The 17,399-nt window shown below is 36.2% G+C and overlaps 1 protein-coding gene across 1 annotated transcript in view; it reads right to left on the bottom strand.

Annotated features, from left to right (window-relative positions):
* Positions 1 to 8,977, bottom strand: part of zbbx (zinc finger, B-box domain containing) — a 51,437-nt gene extending 42,460 nt beyond the window's left edge. Inside the window, exons 1-6 of the mRNA XM_032590292.1 lie at positions 8,720 to 8,977; positions 7,638 to 7,767; positions 7,034 to 7,147; positions 3,319 to 3,421; positions 3,025 to 3,076; positions 2,421 to 2,536 (exon numbers count right to left, since the gene is read on the bottom strand). Of these exons, the coding sequence (XP_032446183.1) occupies positions 2,421 to 2,536; positions 3,025 to 3,076; positions 3,319 to 3,421; positions 7,034 to 7,147; positions 7,638 to 7,699 (447 nt within the window). The 5' untranslated portion in view covers positions 7,700 to 7,767; positions 8,720 to 8,977. The remainder of the gene's footprint in view (positions 1 to 2,420; positions 2,537 to 3,024; positions 3,077 to 3,318; positions 3,422 to 7,033; positions 7,148 to 7,637; positions 7,768 to 8,719) is intronic.
* Positions 8,978 to 17,399: the final 8,422 nt, after the last annotated feature.

The raw sequence follows: 17,399 nt of genomic DNA, 5'->3' as shown, positions 1-17,399 counted from the left end.
TCTTTTAAAAAATTTAATAATTTCCAAGAAATAATAATAATAATATTATGCGTAATAAAAGGGTACATATTTCTTCTCACTTGCAGCTTCGTGTCAGAAAATGTGTATGTGCATTTGGATGCACACTAATACTTACAAAAGCCTCATAGTAGCTTGATAGTATACCGTAAAACACAGCCTCATTTTCCTGCTCAGGCCTGAGGATAAATTACAGCCTCTCCTTGGGGATGAGACTTCCCTATTGGGTTCCAAGCAGCATATCACTACACGCTACGCAACTACGCAGAAAATAAGGAGCAGCTTTTGCCACTTTTTTCCTCATTTTTTGTCTAGATTGAATAGATGGTGCAGAGTTATGTGCCTGTAGGATATTAAATAATGTCCAAGTTTCACTCAAAACTTCAGACAAAGTTAAACACATTTATCTTTGGAAGTTTACATTTGCAGGTGTAGAGAGAAACTGTGTGAATGAGTGCATTTTCAGACAGAGGTGTCCAGACAGTTATAAAGCTTTCCTTTATCACAATCGTTATATGGTACAAGAGCAATCTAAAATATGTGTCCATTAGGGCATTGTGTATATTTGTGCTTGCATTTAGGCTATGTGTCTGTCCAGACTACTATAAGTGCTGACGTTAAACCCATCACTATAGAAGACTGGGGGCACTGGGCACTTTAATAGACAGTTTAGTGCCATCATCAGCGCATGCACTTTCAAACAAATTACCACAACAGATTTGAATGCATTTTGTGTGCTGGATTTGAATAACCTATTCCACAGCATAAAGGGCAGGATGTCAACTCAGCCAATTCAACCCCTCCTCCTCCTTAATTTCTTCTGTCAGTCTGCCTGGCTCTCACACCCACCACCTTACATTTTCTGTCTCTGTGTCTTGAAAGCATAAGCTTGACCCTAAGATCAGCTAAATTCAAGGTAAAATTAGAAAAAAAAGGATAGATAGCAACCAAGCTGCTCATTTTACACACACTCACACTTTTTATTCACAAACATTTGGGAGTAGCTGTCCCACCTCCTGAGCTGTAGGAAGATGAGTGAGAAAAAAATAAACAATGGTGCCCTTAGGGGTCTTCCATATCGATGAATGGATCCAACTAAACAGTTATCAGTGCAAACACAAACACTCAGATCGACTGTTGGATAGGACAGATGAGGCATCGTAAAGGAGAAGAGAAGATAAAGAAAAACAGGTAAACAAGACACAGTGAAGACAACTTTGTAATAAAGCAGATGGAAGTGAGGGAAAGGAGTGAGGAGATAAAGTGTGTGAAGGAAACTAAAAGACGGATAAACCAAATGACCAAGAAGAAAAGAGTAGGAGATAATGGGTATCTGAATGACAGCAGAAGCCAGGAGTTGATGTAGAGGAGAGACAAAGAACAGAAATATATCAAGAGGAATAAAATAGAACAATGAAAAGATAAGTTTAAATGAAATCAACAGCTGAACAAATAGAGAGTGACAGGCAGGCTGAAAAAGAAATGGAGAAAGAGCAGGTGGAAAAAATTTTAATTCACTTCTGTTGTAAAGAACATCCCACAGCTGAGATTATTACCAGCTTAGTTGAATGTAAGTCTTTGTGTTTTGGCTGCAAACAAAGAAAATGAATGTGCTAACCTTAACGTGATTTCAGATTAATCACGTACGTTAACGTGATTAATCTGAAAATTATAATGCATTAACTAGGGTCACCTAGTTCACAGCAGCATGAAATGGACTTGATACGCGGGCAGCGACAAATGACAGTGAAGGGTGAAAGTTTTCTGCGACAGCAGACAGCAATAAAAGTTGAACATTTTCAAGTTTCTTGCGTTGCTTCACATGTGCACATCTATGTGTATGAGCTTGAAATTTCACATGCACCAATTACGCCCTTCACTTGGTTGGATGAGGTCAACTGGCTGTCACCTCATCGCCTCATCTATATAGGCAGTTGCCTGGGGCACCATAAGGAGTGGGACACCAAAGAAGTAGAAAAAAATAAAATATATCTGTCAGTTGTCCCCTGAAAAAGTTTGCTACTTCCCGTATGCATCTGTAGTAGATGTTGAGTACTTGGGGACTACATTACCCACTTTCTGGTCTAATAATTGCTTGCATTTTAATCCATTGGAATGAGGCTGGAGGGACTTGCATAACTGCAAGCATATTTGTATTCCAAGCTTACAAAGTCAGGCATAGTGATTAATCATGACTAATCACAGTGCCAAAATGTGATTAATCTGCTAAAATTTTTAAATCAATGTACAGGACAATGTTTTTTTTACAAATTTGGAAAGAACTCAACAGACTGATGTCGTTTTACAAGTAACAAAATGCTGCTTTGCCTTCTCACAATCCTTAAGAAATGACTATCTCGAAAGACTTTCAGAGTAAATATCAAATGTGTTTGTTTTCTTACTAATTTAGTTGATTTGACTTCACATTTTTTGGAGATCGTTCCCTTGACTCTGGTTCTTCTTGTCATTCCAAGACCAGCGTTAGGGGTTGAAGATGAAGATGATGACTGCGGTGGGGCTGAAAAAGTAAACACGCAGATGTTAACACCCGACACAGGGATTTTATTTATTACTATTATCGACATATGAATTTATCATTATCAAACCAGAATGAAAAGACAAAAAGAACACATTAATTAGATAAATAAACAATGTACAGAACAATATATTATTGAACATTTGCTTGTTTTTCAGTACAGATTTTTTAATCTTAAATAATACCAAACAAGTGAGCATATTTCTAATGCACAACTGGAAAAATAATTTGAAGTCTTTCACTTCTGTTGTAAAATACATCCCATAGTGAGAGCAAATACAACCTATTACAGCAACAACAAAGAATATAAACAGAAGAATGCATTTGATTTTGTAATTATATTGTATATTTATATTGTATGTTGGATCTTTCTAAATCAATGTGCTATAGAAATAGGAATGATTACTAATTAATCAGCTAATTGATCAATTTACTTAGTAAATTATTTTTTCTTGTACTAATTAACTCACCTGGCAGTGGCTCATCCTTCAAAACTTTGATCTTTATTTTCCCTGCTGGAAGCTGGGAAGATGAAATATAAGTCACATAAAAGAGGAAAATGTTTTATTCTTTAGTTTACAAACAGCCTGGTAAAAACAAAATGTTTTGTTTGTTTTAATAATAACAGTATACCAACTCCAGCATCTTTTATGTGGCATTAAATGTTTAGGATTGATAACAAAAGCAAATGAAGCTCAGAGTGACTGTATAAAGTTCCATAAAATAACAAAGGCATAGGATGCAGAGTTTGATGTTTTATTTACTTTTTGGACTTTGTTGTCATTGGTCTTCTTGAAGCTGTTAGGTTGAGGGTTACTGATTGAAGAAATACATTCTCCAAATTTCCACCTTAAGTCTCTAAAATGCCTGAAGAAAGAGACCAACAAAGACAAATATTACAAATTAAAGAAAGATGATTAAATGAATAATTGATTATAATTGTTGTCAAAAGTCCACAGTTTTCCAGAAGAAGTACTCATTCTGTCATTCATGCCAATGAGATCATACAACAAGAAATCAGTATCACTAAGGCACACCAGTCTGATTTAGTGAGATGCTTCCCTACACCCACTAACTAGACAGTGAAGAACTCTATGGAGTTGAAGATGCCAGCATGAGTCCTTTGTCACAGCACTGACTATGACATCTGACAAAGCAGCATTTTCAGATGATTCAGACAACTCTCAGTGCTTTTGTCAAGCTTATATCAGTAGTCACCGCAACAGTTGTTAGTGTTTTTAAACTAATTTGATTTATTGTGCCATTTCATGTAGAAGAAAAACAATCATCTGAGTATTATAAGCACTATTAATATGAATGAAACTCACTGGAATATTAAATTTTTCAAGGTTTTTAACTGGAACAGATTATTACTGATTTCATTTCTCAGGATAGGTGGAATGTACATATAATACATAATTGGGAGTATTAAAGACTGAAAAAACAGATTCATTTTTGATGAATAGCTTTTTGTTTTCTTTGCAAATTTAGAGAAGGGTGCAGAAATGTGGAATTTTTTAAACTGTAGTCACAAGAGTAGATATCTCAATAACACAATATTTTAAAACAAGTGTATTAAATTATCTAATTGCATTCAGTTAAAAACAGAAAAGCAACAACTATCCCAACAACGACTAGTATATCATATTGATTAGTTAAAATCATGTTATCTGTAACATTTACTGTACATCTTGATTGATATATAAACATTGGTACAATGGTACACTGTTTATATACCAGTTATTTTTCATAACTGGTAAATTTAGTACAGTAAACACTGTGCTTGTTATGCAGAATACTAAGTCTTTTTTGCCATTCTGCTCTTAGCAGAGTAACACAAGCCAAACAAACTGATAATAGGTAGATATTTACCAGGACTATCTGCTCAGGTGATGTTTGTAGCTGTTCAACTGTATATTTAAATAATTACTTTGGGAACTAATTTCCTTCCAAAACAAAACTGTTAATATTTTATTATTGGAAATACTTTCAAACATCTCAATTTATAGTTATTGAGAACAGAAAAGTTTGGAAGCCTTCTTTTGAACCAGCTCAGACACTGAGAACAGCAGGTAGTGGTCTCCTGATGGTACCCAGAGTCAGAACTAAGCACAACAACACTGCATTGCAGTTTTATGCAAAATCTAAAATCTGGAACAGTCTTTCTGGAGAAGTGAGCCAGGACTGGACTCTGACAATGTTTAAATCCAAGTTAAAAATAGTTATTTTTAGCCGTGCATATGACAGATGGAAGGATTTGATCTACTGTTTTTTCCTAATTTCATTAGACAATGATTTTTTTTAAATCATGTTTAATTTATACCTGTATTTTTAAACTCTGTATTTAAACTCTTTACATTTTTCGGTAAAGCACTTATACACAAAATGTGCTATGCAAATAAATTTGCATTGCTTTGCCTTTCAGAAAGCTGAAAGCACTGTGTGTAGCACCTGCTGGGGGAGCGGTAGCTACTTTAGGTTTTTGGTTTATACTTTCAGAGAAGCAATATATGTTGATATCAGTAATGGACCAATGCCCAGTGAAATGCATATGTGCAAACCCTGCACAGAAATGTAAGTTTCCAAAAGTGGATGAGAGAAGTGTGGTGGAAATATTGTTCATGCTCATGTTGCTGAATTATTTATGACATTTATTCTATTGTGATGTTGGGCTCTCTTTGGAAAAAGTTTATTTTAGATTGAGCTGGCAGCCTGCCAAGGCTCAGGAAGTCAGACTTTGAATCTGAATATGTGTGTATGGAGAATCCATACACACATAGAGAATCCAGAAACCTAATGTTGTTGCTTTGCTGTACTGACACTGAGGGAAGGCGTCAGGTAATCATCCTACCAGCATCATCACGGCAACTGGACTGTCGCTAGAGGAGACAGTTGAAGAACACCCCTGTCAGTGCAGGATGACAGGGTGTCCCCTCAGGGGCCCCCTCAGTGTGCATGCCTATTTGGGTTTATGTATGGACTGCATTAATGAAAATCCAATCATCTAATCCAAATATACACACAATGAACTACACTCACATATGCATGTATGTGTGAAAAAACAAATAGTTCTAAACAGTAATGGCTAAAAAATTTAGCCTAGGTTCCATGAGGGAACTTGTGTATTCAGCGATGATTTATGCTAAATACATAAATGTTTTTTTTGTAATTGAGAAATCATCATAATTAACAGAACAAAGGCATGAAAAGATCAGTCTCTGTGTTATTGATCAACATAATAAGTTTCATTTGTTGAATTTAGTTATTGAAATTAATGAACAATAAAATATTAAGATGCACCTGTAAGCAAACAACCAGCAATGTAGATATTTGATTAGAATGGTGGTAAGATTTTGTGTATATATATATATATATATATATATATATATATATATATAAATGAACTATATCTCTACAGATCAAACCAATGAAATTCTTTGTCAATATACTCACAATTACCAAAAACCAAGAGTAATGTCTTCACAAATAAAATGACAGGTAAAATTAGACATAAACCTGCACCCACATTTCTGCTCCTTTGACCTTTACTATAGATGACTATATGGGTATTAGCCTACCTAATTTTAAAAGGTGCTTCAGTTTTCTCATCTCTTCCTTCCAAAGTGGATTTTTTGCTTGACCTTTACAGGTGGAAGAATCCCTCATGTCTCTGCACTTTAGACTGCAGTCATAGTCTTTCTGTCTCTATTACTCGTTGTCTTTTCTATGTTGTTTGCAACTGTCTTATGGTTGCTGCACACTTTTCCAACTTTCTCTAGTCCCAGTACCGCATCTCCAATTGCATCTCGGCCTTATGCATGCCCTTTTAAACACTAATAGTGTTTAGTGTCGGGTTATAACCCAACTACTTTTCATCCAATATCTTTATTAAGATATGGAGGCCCAATTTCTTCCCAAGCCAAGACTGTACAGCTCTTTTAACAGAACATCACTCAGGCTATTTGTTATACAATTCCAGATATAAGCAGGTTTCAACAGTGTCATCCACTCAGAACCAGTCACCATTTTAAATCAATATGTGCAGGATATGATAAAAATGATAATCTGCAGTGAGTACCAAGCCTTTCTGCAATAATAATTTTGGAAAACAAATAATAAAACTGTTCAGAGAACATAGTTGTCATTTCCATACAATTAAAATAAGCGTCATAATGTTTAACACAATACTTCAAATGCATTTGAAGTATTGTGGACCATCTCCTTTTATTTAAAACAAGATTCCACTTTTAGGAACATGCTAATGTTGTTTTTTTGTTCTTTGTAGTGTATATTCCATTTAATAACTATCAAATCCTATGATTATCTTTTTCTATCCTGAATTTTTCTGGGCATGTCTACTCAACAGCACAATTTCATTTAATGTTATTGCTTTACTTACATTTTTGGCTTATCCCCTTTGCTTATCCTTTCCCAGCACTGCTCTTTGCTTTCTTTAGAAAGAGTATAACCAAAACTCACCTTCTTTCCTCCTTCTCTTTGCTCATGCTTTCTTTCAACTGTTTAAGTTTCTCCTCCATATTCTTGCTCTCACTGGCCAGAGATGTGGTGTCCAGTTGCAGTTTGCGCAGGTTCCTATAGCAACAAAAACACATGCACATACAGCAATCAGGTATCAACAATCAATCACACAAATGGCCGGTTTTGTCAGATTGGATGGCAAGGCTTTCATCGATATATGTTCAATTCATCTTCTGCGTTAGCAGATCCCTGTTCCCATGACTAAATCAATACTTCAATCAATTAGTTACTGGATCAGTGTACTGCCAAGCAAGGCATCAACCCACTCAATTATCTGTAGGCATGTGAGAAACTGTAGCGAGGGACAGAACTGAATTTTGTACTGTGCTCACAAAAATTGGACAACATATCTTTAGTCACCTAAAAGAGATGCTACACAGAAAACTGCAAAATCAAGAAAGTCTATAGATTGGCCAGAAGTCCATTTTGTTCATGATAAAATTTGAATGCCTATAGATGACTAGCAGATGAAAAGAACTGTAGTGAAGGGACGCTAGTGGGCTTCTAGTGAATGCCCTAAATCACATTATTGATCTCATCTTACCTGGCATTGAGCTTGACAGATCTGGTCTTGTTATTAGGAACCACATAGTCATTTAAATTCATGCTTCTTATTTCCAGGGGCTGCAGTATTTCACCAAGGTCTTCTACCGCGCTTTTGAAAAGAAACTCTTCTGCAGCAGTACAGAGATGCCATTAAATTTACAATCATGTATTTCTCACAAAATAACATTCTGCTATAAATAAACCAGACCACAATAAAAATAGCAAAATATTTAATGAAAAAAAAATTATTTCAGTTCTTTGCCAAAAAAAATTGTATGACAGATATGGACATTTTCTATGTATTTAAATTGAAAAGTACATTTGCAAATACTGCAATATATTAGCAACACAGGCACACCTGCTAGTAATATGTAGCAACATGTAAAGTAAACACCAGCTACACCTGGTACCAGTGCTGAAGCGCTTAATACACAAAATACACGTTATTGCCATTTTGCTCTTAACAAGCTGATAGTAGCTGAATAAACAGTCCAATCAAGGCTATCTGCTTGGTTTGCCAGCTTGCACCCGGATCCTTGACAGACATGCTGAAATTGACCTCTGTCTCTTTAAGAAGTTCCGAGTCTTTACCACACTCTACCTTTTCACTTGTCATCATAACAGGCCACCCTATATTCAATATTATTTGTACATACTGACCAAACACACCGACTACAAGCTGCAGGCTGCTATACAACACCTTCTGGCTAGAACCATAGAAAGCATTTTTAAAACAGAACAGTAAAATTAAATAAACTAAATTCATCAAAGAGACGTTAATGTTAGATAAATTGGAAAATGACCATTAACTATTTCTAAAAAAAAATTTTAAAGGCATCAAATGGGTACTACAACTTGCAATAAAAAAAGGGAGTAGTTTCTACAGAATTGTGTTCAATCTCTGTGGTAACCCATCCACCGTATAATCAATTCCACGTGTGTTTTTACCTTTTATCTAACAACTGCTAAAACCACATCCTAAAACAGCTGCTCTGTTCAAAGCGAAGCTAACAAGAAACTTTGGCACTGCGTCACACCGCTTAAAGTGAGCAAACACAACGTAGAGGAGCTTAAACTTACCCTGAATCCGGGCGTTAATGTCTTTTTTCACAACATGTCTCGGTGTTAGTTAGTTCCCTACATTCATTACAGGTTTACCGTATTTGAGTAAGTTTTTCGCCAACAACCGCTGCCTACAAGAGCGACGTGTCTGTTGGGACGGAGTCACTATGGCAACCGAAGCCGGAAGTTAATTTGAGTTGAATATATTATCGCTCCGTGTGCGCGTTGATATCAGTTTCTACCTCCCTGCGGGTGTTTGATGACTAATCCTCAACTTCAGACAGATTAATACTGCGTGACTTTCTTTGTTACATAAATAAGCACATAGTTCAAAAGCATTTATCCCCCTGTTCCCTAAATAATTATGAGCAGACTAGTGGGATTTACTTGTAAATGATGCTTTCTATGAGTATCAAGATAAATTTTAAGCACTGACTAAAGCTTTCAACGTCACTTTTTTTTCAGCACTTGTTTTTTTTTGGAGTTACTTTAACTCATTTAAAATTAACATCTCTAGACAGTCCGTGTTGACGACCTTCAAAGAAAAGATCATTTCCCAAAAGTATAAATAAAAATGTTCAGCAATTCATTTGAAAAGACCAAAGGGAAATCCATAGATGCGTATGTGCATAGGGAAACAATACTAATATATATCATAAAATTTAAAATGGGTACAATTCATGTGTTTTATGCAACATTTTTGCTTACCATAAAAATTTAAAATGTTGACCCTGTTTGTCCTACAGTTTGTTAAAAAACAAACACAAAAAAACAGAAGGAACAAGTTGTTATTAATCAGCAAAGAAACAGTTTGTTTTACATTACAATTTAAGAATGGCAATACAGTCATTGCTGACACCATAGCACCACTATAGCAGCTTTTTTTTTATACACATTACAGATATATAATTAATAAAATTGTAAAAGCTTCTTATAAATAATGAATGTCACATGATTAATTTTTTGTGGCAATAGAACAAAAGATAAGGGTTTGGAATGAATTTTGTCATTTTTCTTCAGATATTTTAATAGTTGTTCATCAGCGTTATTCTGAAATATTTTGAAATTTTAATTGTGAGATTCAAAATGTTTCTTAAAAAAAAACCTCAACAAATTAAAGACCCAACAACATAAAAAATTATGTTGCTGCAGTAGTCAACATATCTATGACAGTATTGTCAAAAGTATTCTTAGACTTTTTAATTTCATTCCAGGAGTTAGATTTGAAATGTACTTATGATTCAGGTTTTGGCCTTGTCTCTTGCATGCAATGATGCACATATATAGTTTAGGCTTTATTTGCATTCCAGGACATTATACTCTGTTATACTCAGGCAATTCCGAAAGCATTGTCAAATTGTCCCCCAAGCTTAACACCTTCTGTCAGCCTTGAAATTTTTATCACAATTCTTCCACAACAGAGCACAATAATGGTCCACCAAGCACATGACCGCCTCGTTCCCGAATCCGGCTTTCTCTCCATTCCCCTTTGTCTATCTCTCCCTCTTCCAACACTGTTGGCATACGACCTATTGCTCCTGCCATCAGGGAAGTGTGGGTATATGACTTATTGAGTGTGCCTGTGAGATTGTTAGTGTGCATGGTCATTTAAGGTTGTGACCCTCCAGCTGGATTCTGTCTGTGCTCCTAAACAGTTACTCCCTCCTTCTCCTGTTCTCTGTCAAATCTGCTCGAACAGACAGCCTGGCGTGTAGTGGCATACCGATGAGTGAAAGACTGAGCGGAGAAGAGGGAAGGGTGGTATAAGAACGGTGCAAGGGGCTGTGAGGTGTGGGGGGGGCGAGCATTGTAAGGGGCCAAAAGGCACATGAACGAGTGACACAAGAAAAAGAACAAAGGAGCAACATAATGCATGAAAGGGAAGGATGCAACAGCTGAGCAGTTGCAGGAAAAGGACAACCAGTGTACTGTGAAATGTCAGGGCTATTGAATTCATTAGGAGGCAATGATCATGGTGCTGCACTGAATGTCATCCGTTGGGTTAAATATTTTTTAGGCAACCCAAATGCTGGGTACACTGTATAGAAACTGTTTTAAAATTATTGGAAACATTTTAAAGAAGACACAGTCCTAGCACCAAAAAGGGAAAGCAAGTACCGTAATCACCCAGCTGTAGTCAAAGTAATTTTACAACCCTCCCACTAGATAATGTTAGGCATTTTAACAAAAAGAATTGGAAACTAATACGGAAAATTTTGACTTTTTCATGCATTCATTTACTGCACTTACAAACTGTTAATTGAAGAAAGAACACCAGATGTCTATACTGATGTACAGTGTCAGGCAGATGTATTTACTCAGGCAGCTGTGATTTCCTTCCTATTTTGTGATCTTTTTTTAATTGATTACACTTTTTTGGATGCCAGATGGACTCATTCAAGATGGTCCTGAGCAGAAGAATATGCGGGATGAAGATTTTTTAGCATTTAAAAAATTGGCACTCAATTTTGTCTGAAGTCGATAGTTCATCTACATCAGAATCTATGAGGATCAAAACCAAAGAAACATAGCACATCAAAATAGCGATAAATTATGTTTCATGTGTCCTTAGTTATTGATATTCAAGATGCTTTATGTCTTCTCAGTTTTTCTTTATTTCATGTAAATGCTTTCTTTAGGCTTCTTCTACAAGTGACTTTGATAGCCCAGGAGTTATTTATTTGTTGTGAAACAAAGACTAAAGGCAGCTTTCCCTGAATGCTAATGGCATGTTTGTGTGAAACTGTCAAATCAAATTAAACTGAACGGCATAGATCAACAGAAATAACATAGGCTGAAATAAACATAAACAAATTACCTTAGGTTAAGGGAAGAATATGAAGAAAAACAACTCTTTTCTGCTTTTAGGAGTTTCTATTATTGGTTTTTGAAACACTTTGTAGTCACCTAGCTCTGAAAATATTGAATTTTAACAGCTTTTTAGAAGTGCTTGAAGTTATGTTACACAGAGTTCAAATTTAGCCTGTATATAATGAGGCTTTACTTTTATTTACAATGTTTGATTAATTTAATCATTCTGAGCTCCAACATCACGGGATGTTTATGCTGGATCCGTTAAAAATTCACAGAGAGTGTGATGAAAATTTAAAGCATGATAAGTGCATATATTTGAAATGGGAAAACAACCACTATTTCCACTGTTGCTGAACTAATCTAGCAAATCAACTACTGTGAGTGCAATGCTAGTATTTATAGTATATCTAGTCTTATTTTATTTTTGATGCATTGATTAAAAACTGAATAGAATAAACTAAGTATAGTAGCAGTTTTCAATTGTTTAATTAGTTAAGTTCTGCACTTCATAAATTAGTACAGGGGGTCTAACATGCTGATGTTGCCTTGGGCAATCAGCTCAGGCACTAAACATGCCTGCTTGAACCTTAACCTGCCAACTGTTATTTTAAAATAACTGTACATTAATGGAAATAATGAGTGCCACTTCTTAAGTTACCAAACTATGACCATCTTTGTTGCAGTATTTTGACAAAACATATTTCCAACAGCTAAATTTTTTATGTTAGAAAAAATAGAAGAGGATCCTTCTGTCAGTATATGAGACATTGTCGATGGGCAGCAATGTTATTCAAAGAAAGTCAAAGAAAATCCTGACCTTCAGTACCATCTCTGGCATCACAGAAAAAGTACTTCATAGCACAGGGATAATATGACAGTATTTTAGTGGTTTTAAAATTAAAGCCTTATAAAATCCCATACCTTAATACAGTAACACACCCATGACTAGTAGTCCCTAGGAAACTCTGAAACTTATTAAACAACTTGAAGTAGATTTGTCATATTTATAGTATTTATACTGCAAAACTGTCTTTTCAAACAAGGAAGCTGACACCATTATGGTTTAGTGTGCCACCCAGCAGGATGCCCAACTAATTAAGCTAAAAAAAAATTCTTCTGAAAATTAGGAGCAATAATTAGACTCTAAGATATCTTTCTCTGCAACTGTATGAATGGTCTTTTACGCAAGATTTTCATAAATAGTTCCTATAATTAAAACTCATTTAGATGTTTGTGTCTCAACGGTTTAACTGTTGTGCTTGAGGGTAAAAAAACCTAAAGCTATAAGAACTGCATCAACTTGTGCTGCCAAAATTATTTACTGACACATACAAAGAAATGCCTTTGTGGAAATATATTAATGAGTTTGAGTTTCACACAGTCAGGATTTTTTGTTTGTTTGTTTTATCTTAAAGACCTTGATTACTTATTTTGCAGCAACCCTGAAGAAGATCATAAGAAAAAAAACAGAATTTTGAAGTGGATTTTAAAGACAATTTTTCAGCAATTTTAACAACTTTTGCCCAGTTGGTTCCAGTCACTAATTAATGCTTTCAGTAAAACATTGTTCTTAGTTAATTAAGAACATTTAGTTTGTACATGTGGATTGTACGACAGTTCAACAGCAAATGTCTGTACAAATACTTTTTTTAAGATTGTACACTAGGTTAATAAACAATTTTGGTAAACCATGTAACCAGTATGACCAGTATGTTGATTTCTATGCTAAACTGGTAAAGGTAATGGTAAGGTAAAGGTAATTTTATTTATATAGCACATTTTCAGCAACAAGGCAATACAAAGTGCTTTACAGGAATTAAAAGGAAATACAATATATTTTGTCTCACACACATAGGAACTTGAGTGACTTGAGTGGAATATGCAATTTTAATGACTGAAATTATATTCCTTTGTTATCACAAAACAGGCTACCATTGCAGTGGGTTTAGTGCCTTTAAAATGATGAAAATCCAGCTTGTTCCATTGTTTTGTCTGGAAAAAACAAACACTCTTAGACTTTGACTGTGAGGAGACATAGTTATGAAGGTGCCGGTGTAGGTAGATGATGAGAAGTCAGAGAAGCAAATGTAGAGAATTTTGGTGCCATCAATGCCACAGTGGGATGAAAAACATGGACAGGGATACTTGTCCAGGTCCTTGACACAATGAGAAGAGTCTACTGCAGTTACTCTCCTAATGATGTCCCTATACTCCTTTTAGTTCAGTGCAGTATGCCACAGAGGTTTTGTGAATGGGGCAGTTAGTACAGTATGCACTGGGATACACACAAACATGACACAATGATAGGAGAAGACCTTGATGCAAAAAGGCAAAAAGATGTATATTTAAGAAAATAAGTGAGACTGCTGGAGATAGGCGCCAGACCCTCTTGGGACCATGAAAGGATAAACGTATTTGGATAATGGATAGATAGATGGAGAATAAGTGGTGTAAACTGACACATAAAGTGGAGTATGGTAAAATATGTGGCAAGAAATGTAAAGTGCCTTGTGACAGCATTTTTACAGCTACAAACCTTTGATTACTTTGTTTTGCAATTTTGAGAGCAGCATATAGCAATAAAGTAAAGTGGTTGGAAAATCTTCAATAGATTTCAAAATATATTACAATTAAAATATGAAAAATATTTCATAAATAAATCCCCTTGTACTCTGATAGAAAGTTTTCTTCACAAGGTGCCTAATTAGTACTATAGGGTCCAACTCTGTTATTTAATCTCAGTGTAAATATATGAGGTGAGGCCTCAGAGATTTGTTATAGAACATTAGTGAACAAACAGACCAAGGAATACAGCAGAGAGATTAGGGATTAAGTCATCAAGACGTTTAAGACAAGGTTCGGTTATAAATAAATACCCAAGCTTCGGAAAATTACAAGGAGCACTGTATGATCGAACATCCAAAAACAAATACCGCAAACCTTCCAAAGCATGTCTGCCCACATATTCTGACAGGTCAGGCATAATTAATCAGAGAAGAAGACAAGAGGTTGACAGTAACATTGGACGAGTTGCAGATATCTGCAGGTCAGGCAAAATAATTCATTTACAAGACAGCTGTCAATTCAGTACTCTATATATCTGCCTTTATAGAAGAGAAGCAAAGAATAAAAAATAAAAAAACTATAAGAAGTCACATTTTGCATTCACGGTTTGCCCACATGTTTGGAAACAACAAACATGTCAAAGAAAGTGTCTTGTTCGGAGAAGTTCAAAACAGAACTTGGTTTGAGCTACATCTAAAACACAATGAGCAGTGGAAAACAAACTACGCACGAACTTAAATACACCCTTCACAAGTTGAAACAATGCACTGATAGCATCAAGGGGTGACAGTGCTTTTCTTTAGTAGAGACAGGAACACTTGTCAAACTTGATGGAAAGATGGATGAAGCTCAAACCTGTTAGAGTCTGCAAAAGACTGAGAGACACTGAGACAAGAATACAAAAGCAGAATTCAAACTATATTGCAAATCAAAGCATGTGTTCGAATCACACAGTCCAGACTTGATTCCAATTTAGACAGTTTGACAAGAGCTATAAACTTCACAGAGGGTCTCCATCCAATATGACTGAGCATAAGCTATTTTGCAAAAAAATAAAATAAATAATAATAATAATAATAATAACAATGAAAAATTGGGGGATGTGCAAAGTATGGATGGATGCCCCAAATACATGAGTAATTGCAGAGAAAGGTGATTCTGTCATGATTTGAGTTTTTCTCTGTGTAATGAGTTTTCTGTCTCTGAGTCTCCGTGTTGTCCTGTCTTCCCCTTGATTATTCCCAGGTGTGTCTCGTTCCCTGATTACCTCTCGTGTATTTAGTGTCACCTGTGTGTCTGTGTCTTTGTCGGGTCCTCGTCTTCTCTGACGTTTGTTCTGCCGTGTGTCGTTAGTCCATTCGTGTTCTCTATTGCTACCTGTGTTGAGCCTCAGCTTCCGCTCAGCAGTGCTGCTAGAGATTTGGACTAGTTTGATCATCGTTGTACTCTGTTTTTTGGGATTGTTCAACATTAAAACCTTCACTATTCATCCTACCTGGGTCTCAGCGTCTGCCTCACCACTCACCACCGCAACTCGTGACAGATCCTGCAATGCATTGATTTAGGAGGACTGAATAGAAATTTCAGTCTGGCTACTTGAAACTTTTTTTATAAACTGTTTTCACTTTGTGAAATTACTTTCACAAGATGAAAGTAATTTCCTTTCACTTTGTTATGCATGATTTTGACTTTTCACATGAAATTGCAATGAAATACATCAATGTTTGTGGTTTGTATGACATTGTACATTCATTCATTGCCTGGGTGGTTTGGTGTCTAACTGTTGTCATTGGTCATAGGTGGAGTACACCCTGGACAGGCTGCCAGTTCATTGGAAAGCAACATATAAACACACAAGATAGGCTGGAATTCGAAAGTAGGACCTTATGCTACAAGACATCAGTGCTACTGTGCACCATGCAGAACTAGGCATTGTACATATGAACCTTAAATAGTATAAAGAGACGAGTGGGGAAGCAAAAAATATTAAGGTGAAAAACTTTTTTTTTTTTTCAAAAGTCTAACCAACCGACAGTGATGAAATGACAGCAGGAAGGAAAGACAGGAAATTAGAAAGAAAGACATCAGGGAGAAGAACAGAGAACAAGAGGGAAAGATTTGCAGTGAGTGGAAAGAAAGGTGGTGAAGAAGCGAGGAGGATATCAAGGTGTCAGTAGCTGATGGCCGGTCATAGCGTGTCATTGAGAAAAGAGACAGAGAGGTAATGAGAGCTGTGGTGGAGCAGAGAGAGGCCAGAGGGCTGGACGCAAAGGCCAAGTGAGAAATTGAGAGGTTGAGTGTGGAAGGGTGGGAGAGACGGATGGCTGGGAGAGACGACGACAGTGCAGATGGGTGAGGAGGGGAGAGGAGAATGGTGGAGTGCACAGGAGGGCCTCTCCATCATGTGGAGTAGCTTGAGCCAATGACTCTGTGTCACGCCCCAGACGGGTTCTCACGCAGCTGCGAGCAAAAAGAAAAGGTGTGTACCTAGAGATTACACATCAGGCAAAGCTCAGATGAGGATCTGATGACAGCTAACGGGAGGATTAAATTTCACTGGTTGCAAGCAGGGATTCTGACGATCACATGATGTAACAAAGGAAACAGAGGGAGCTGATGAAAGAAAGAAAAGACAGAAAAGAAAGAAGGGGTATTGTAAAAGAAAAAGTGTGATCTATTCTGAAAGAAGAGAAAATTATAGTAAAAAGATCAAAAGTGTTTAGATGTCAGGAGTTAGAAACACAACTGCCACGAAGAAGGTTGTTAGAAAAACAAGAAAGCAAATGTGGAGTAAACCACAGTCCAAAAGTGGAAAAGGATTATTTTCTAATTCAGGCTTCAAAGCAGCATCTGACAGCAACAAGGTAGACTGAATCAAAACAAAATCATGTCATTCCTTTTTTTAAGCTCAGTTTTACAATATAAAACTCCAGAAAAACATGAGTGTGACAGTAAATGCTGCTGAAATCTGGGTCAGACATGACATTTAATAACCAGGGAACAAGCTGAAACTGTTTGATCACATCCTCTTATTGTTTTGTCATAGATTACAGAGAAAAATAATGGCAGGAACAAGATTTACCATTTTTCTATCGCTGAAACAATTTTCAGAGATAGCACAGGTAGAATTAGTCCACATTACCTTATATATTACTAACCATCTTCATCTCTCTGTTCACACAACCAGTTCTACACAGAGACACAAACACACACACCTACATGCGCCGTTGTGAAAGCTCATACCCAATGTTGAACTGCTCCTCCACTGCCATCTGGAGGTTGTGAGATCAGAGCCAGAAAAGAGATCAGAGCCATAAAT

The sequence above is a fragment of the Xiphophorus hellerii genome, chromosome 18, assembly GCF_003331165.1.
Source record: "Xiphophorus hellerii strain 12219 chromosome 18, Xiphophorus_hellerii-4.1, whole genome shotgun sequence".
NCBI classification, from domain to species: Eukaryota; Metazoa; Chordata; class Actinopteri; order Cyprinodontiformes; family Poeciliidae; genus Xiphophorus; species Xiphophorus hellerii.
The sequence above is the reverse complement of the archived record's forward strand: the minus strand, read 5'-3'. Positions and strand labels throughout refer to the sequence as shown.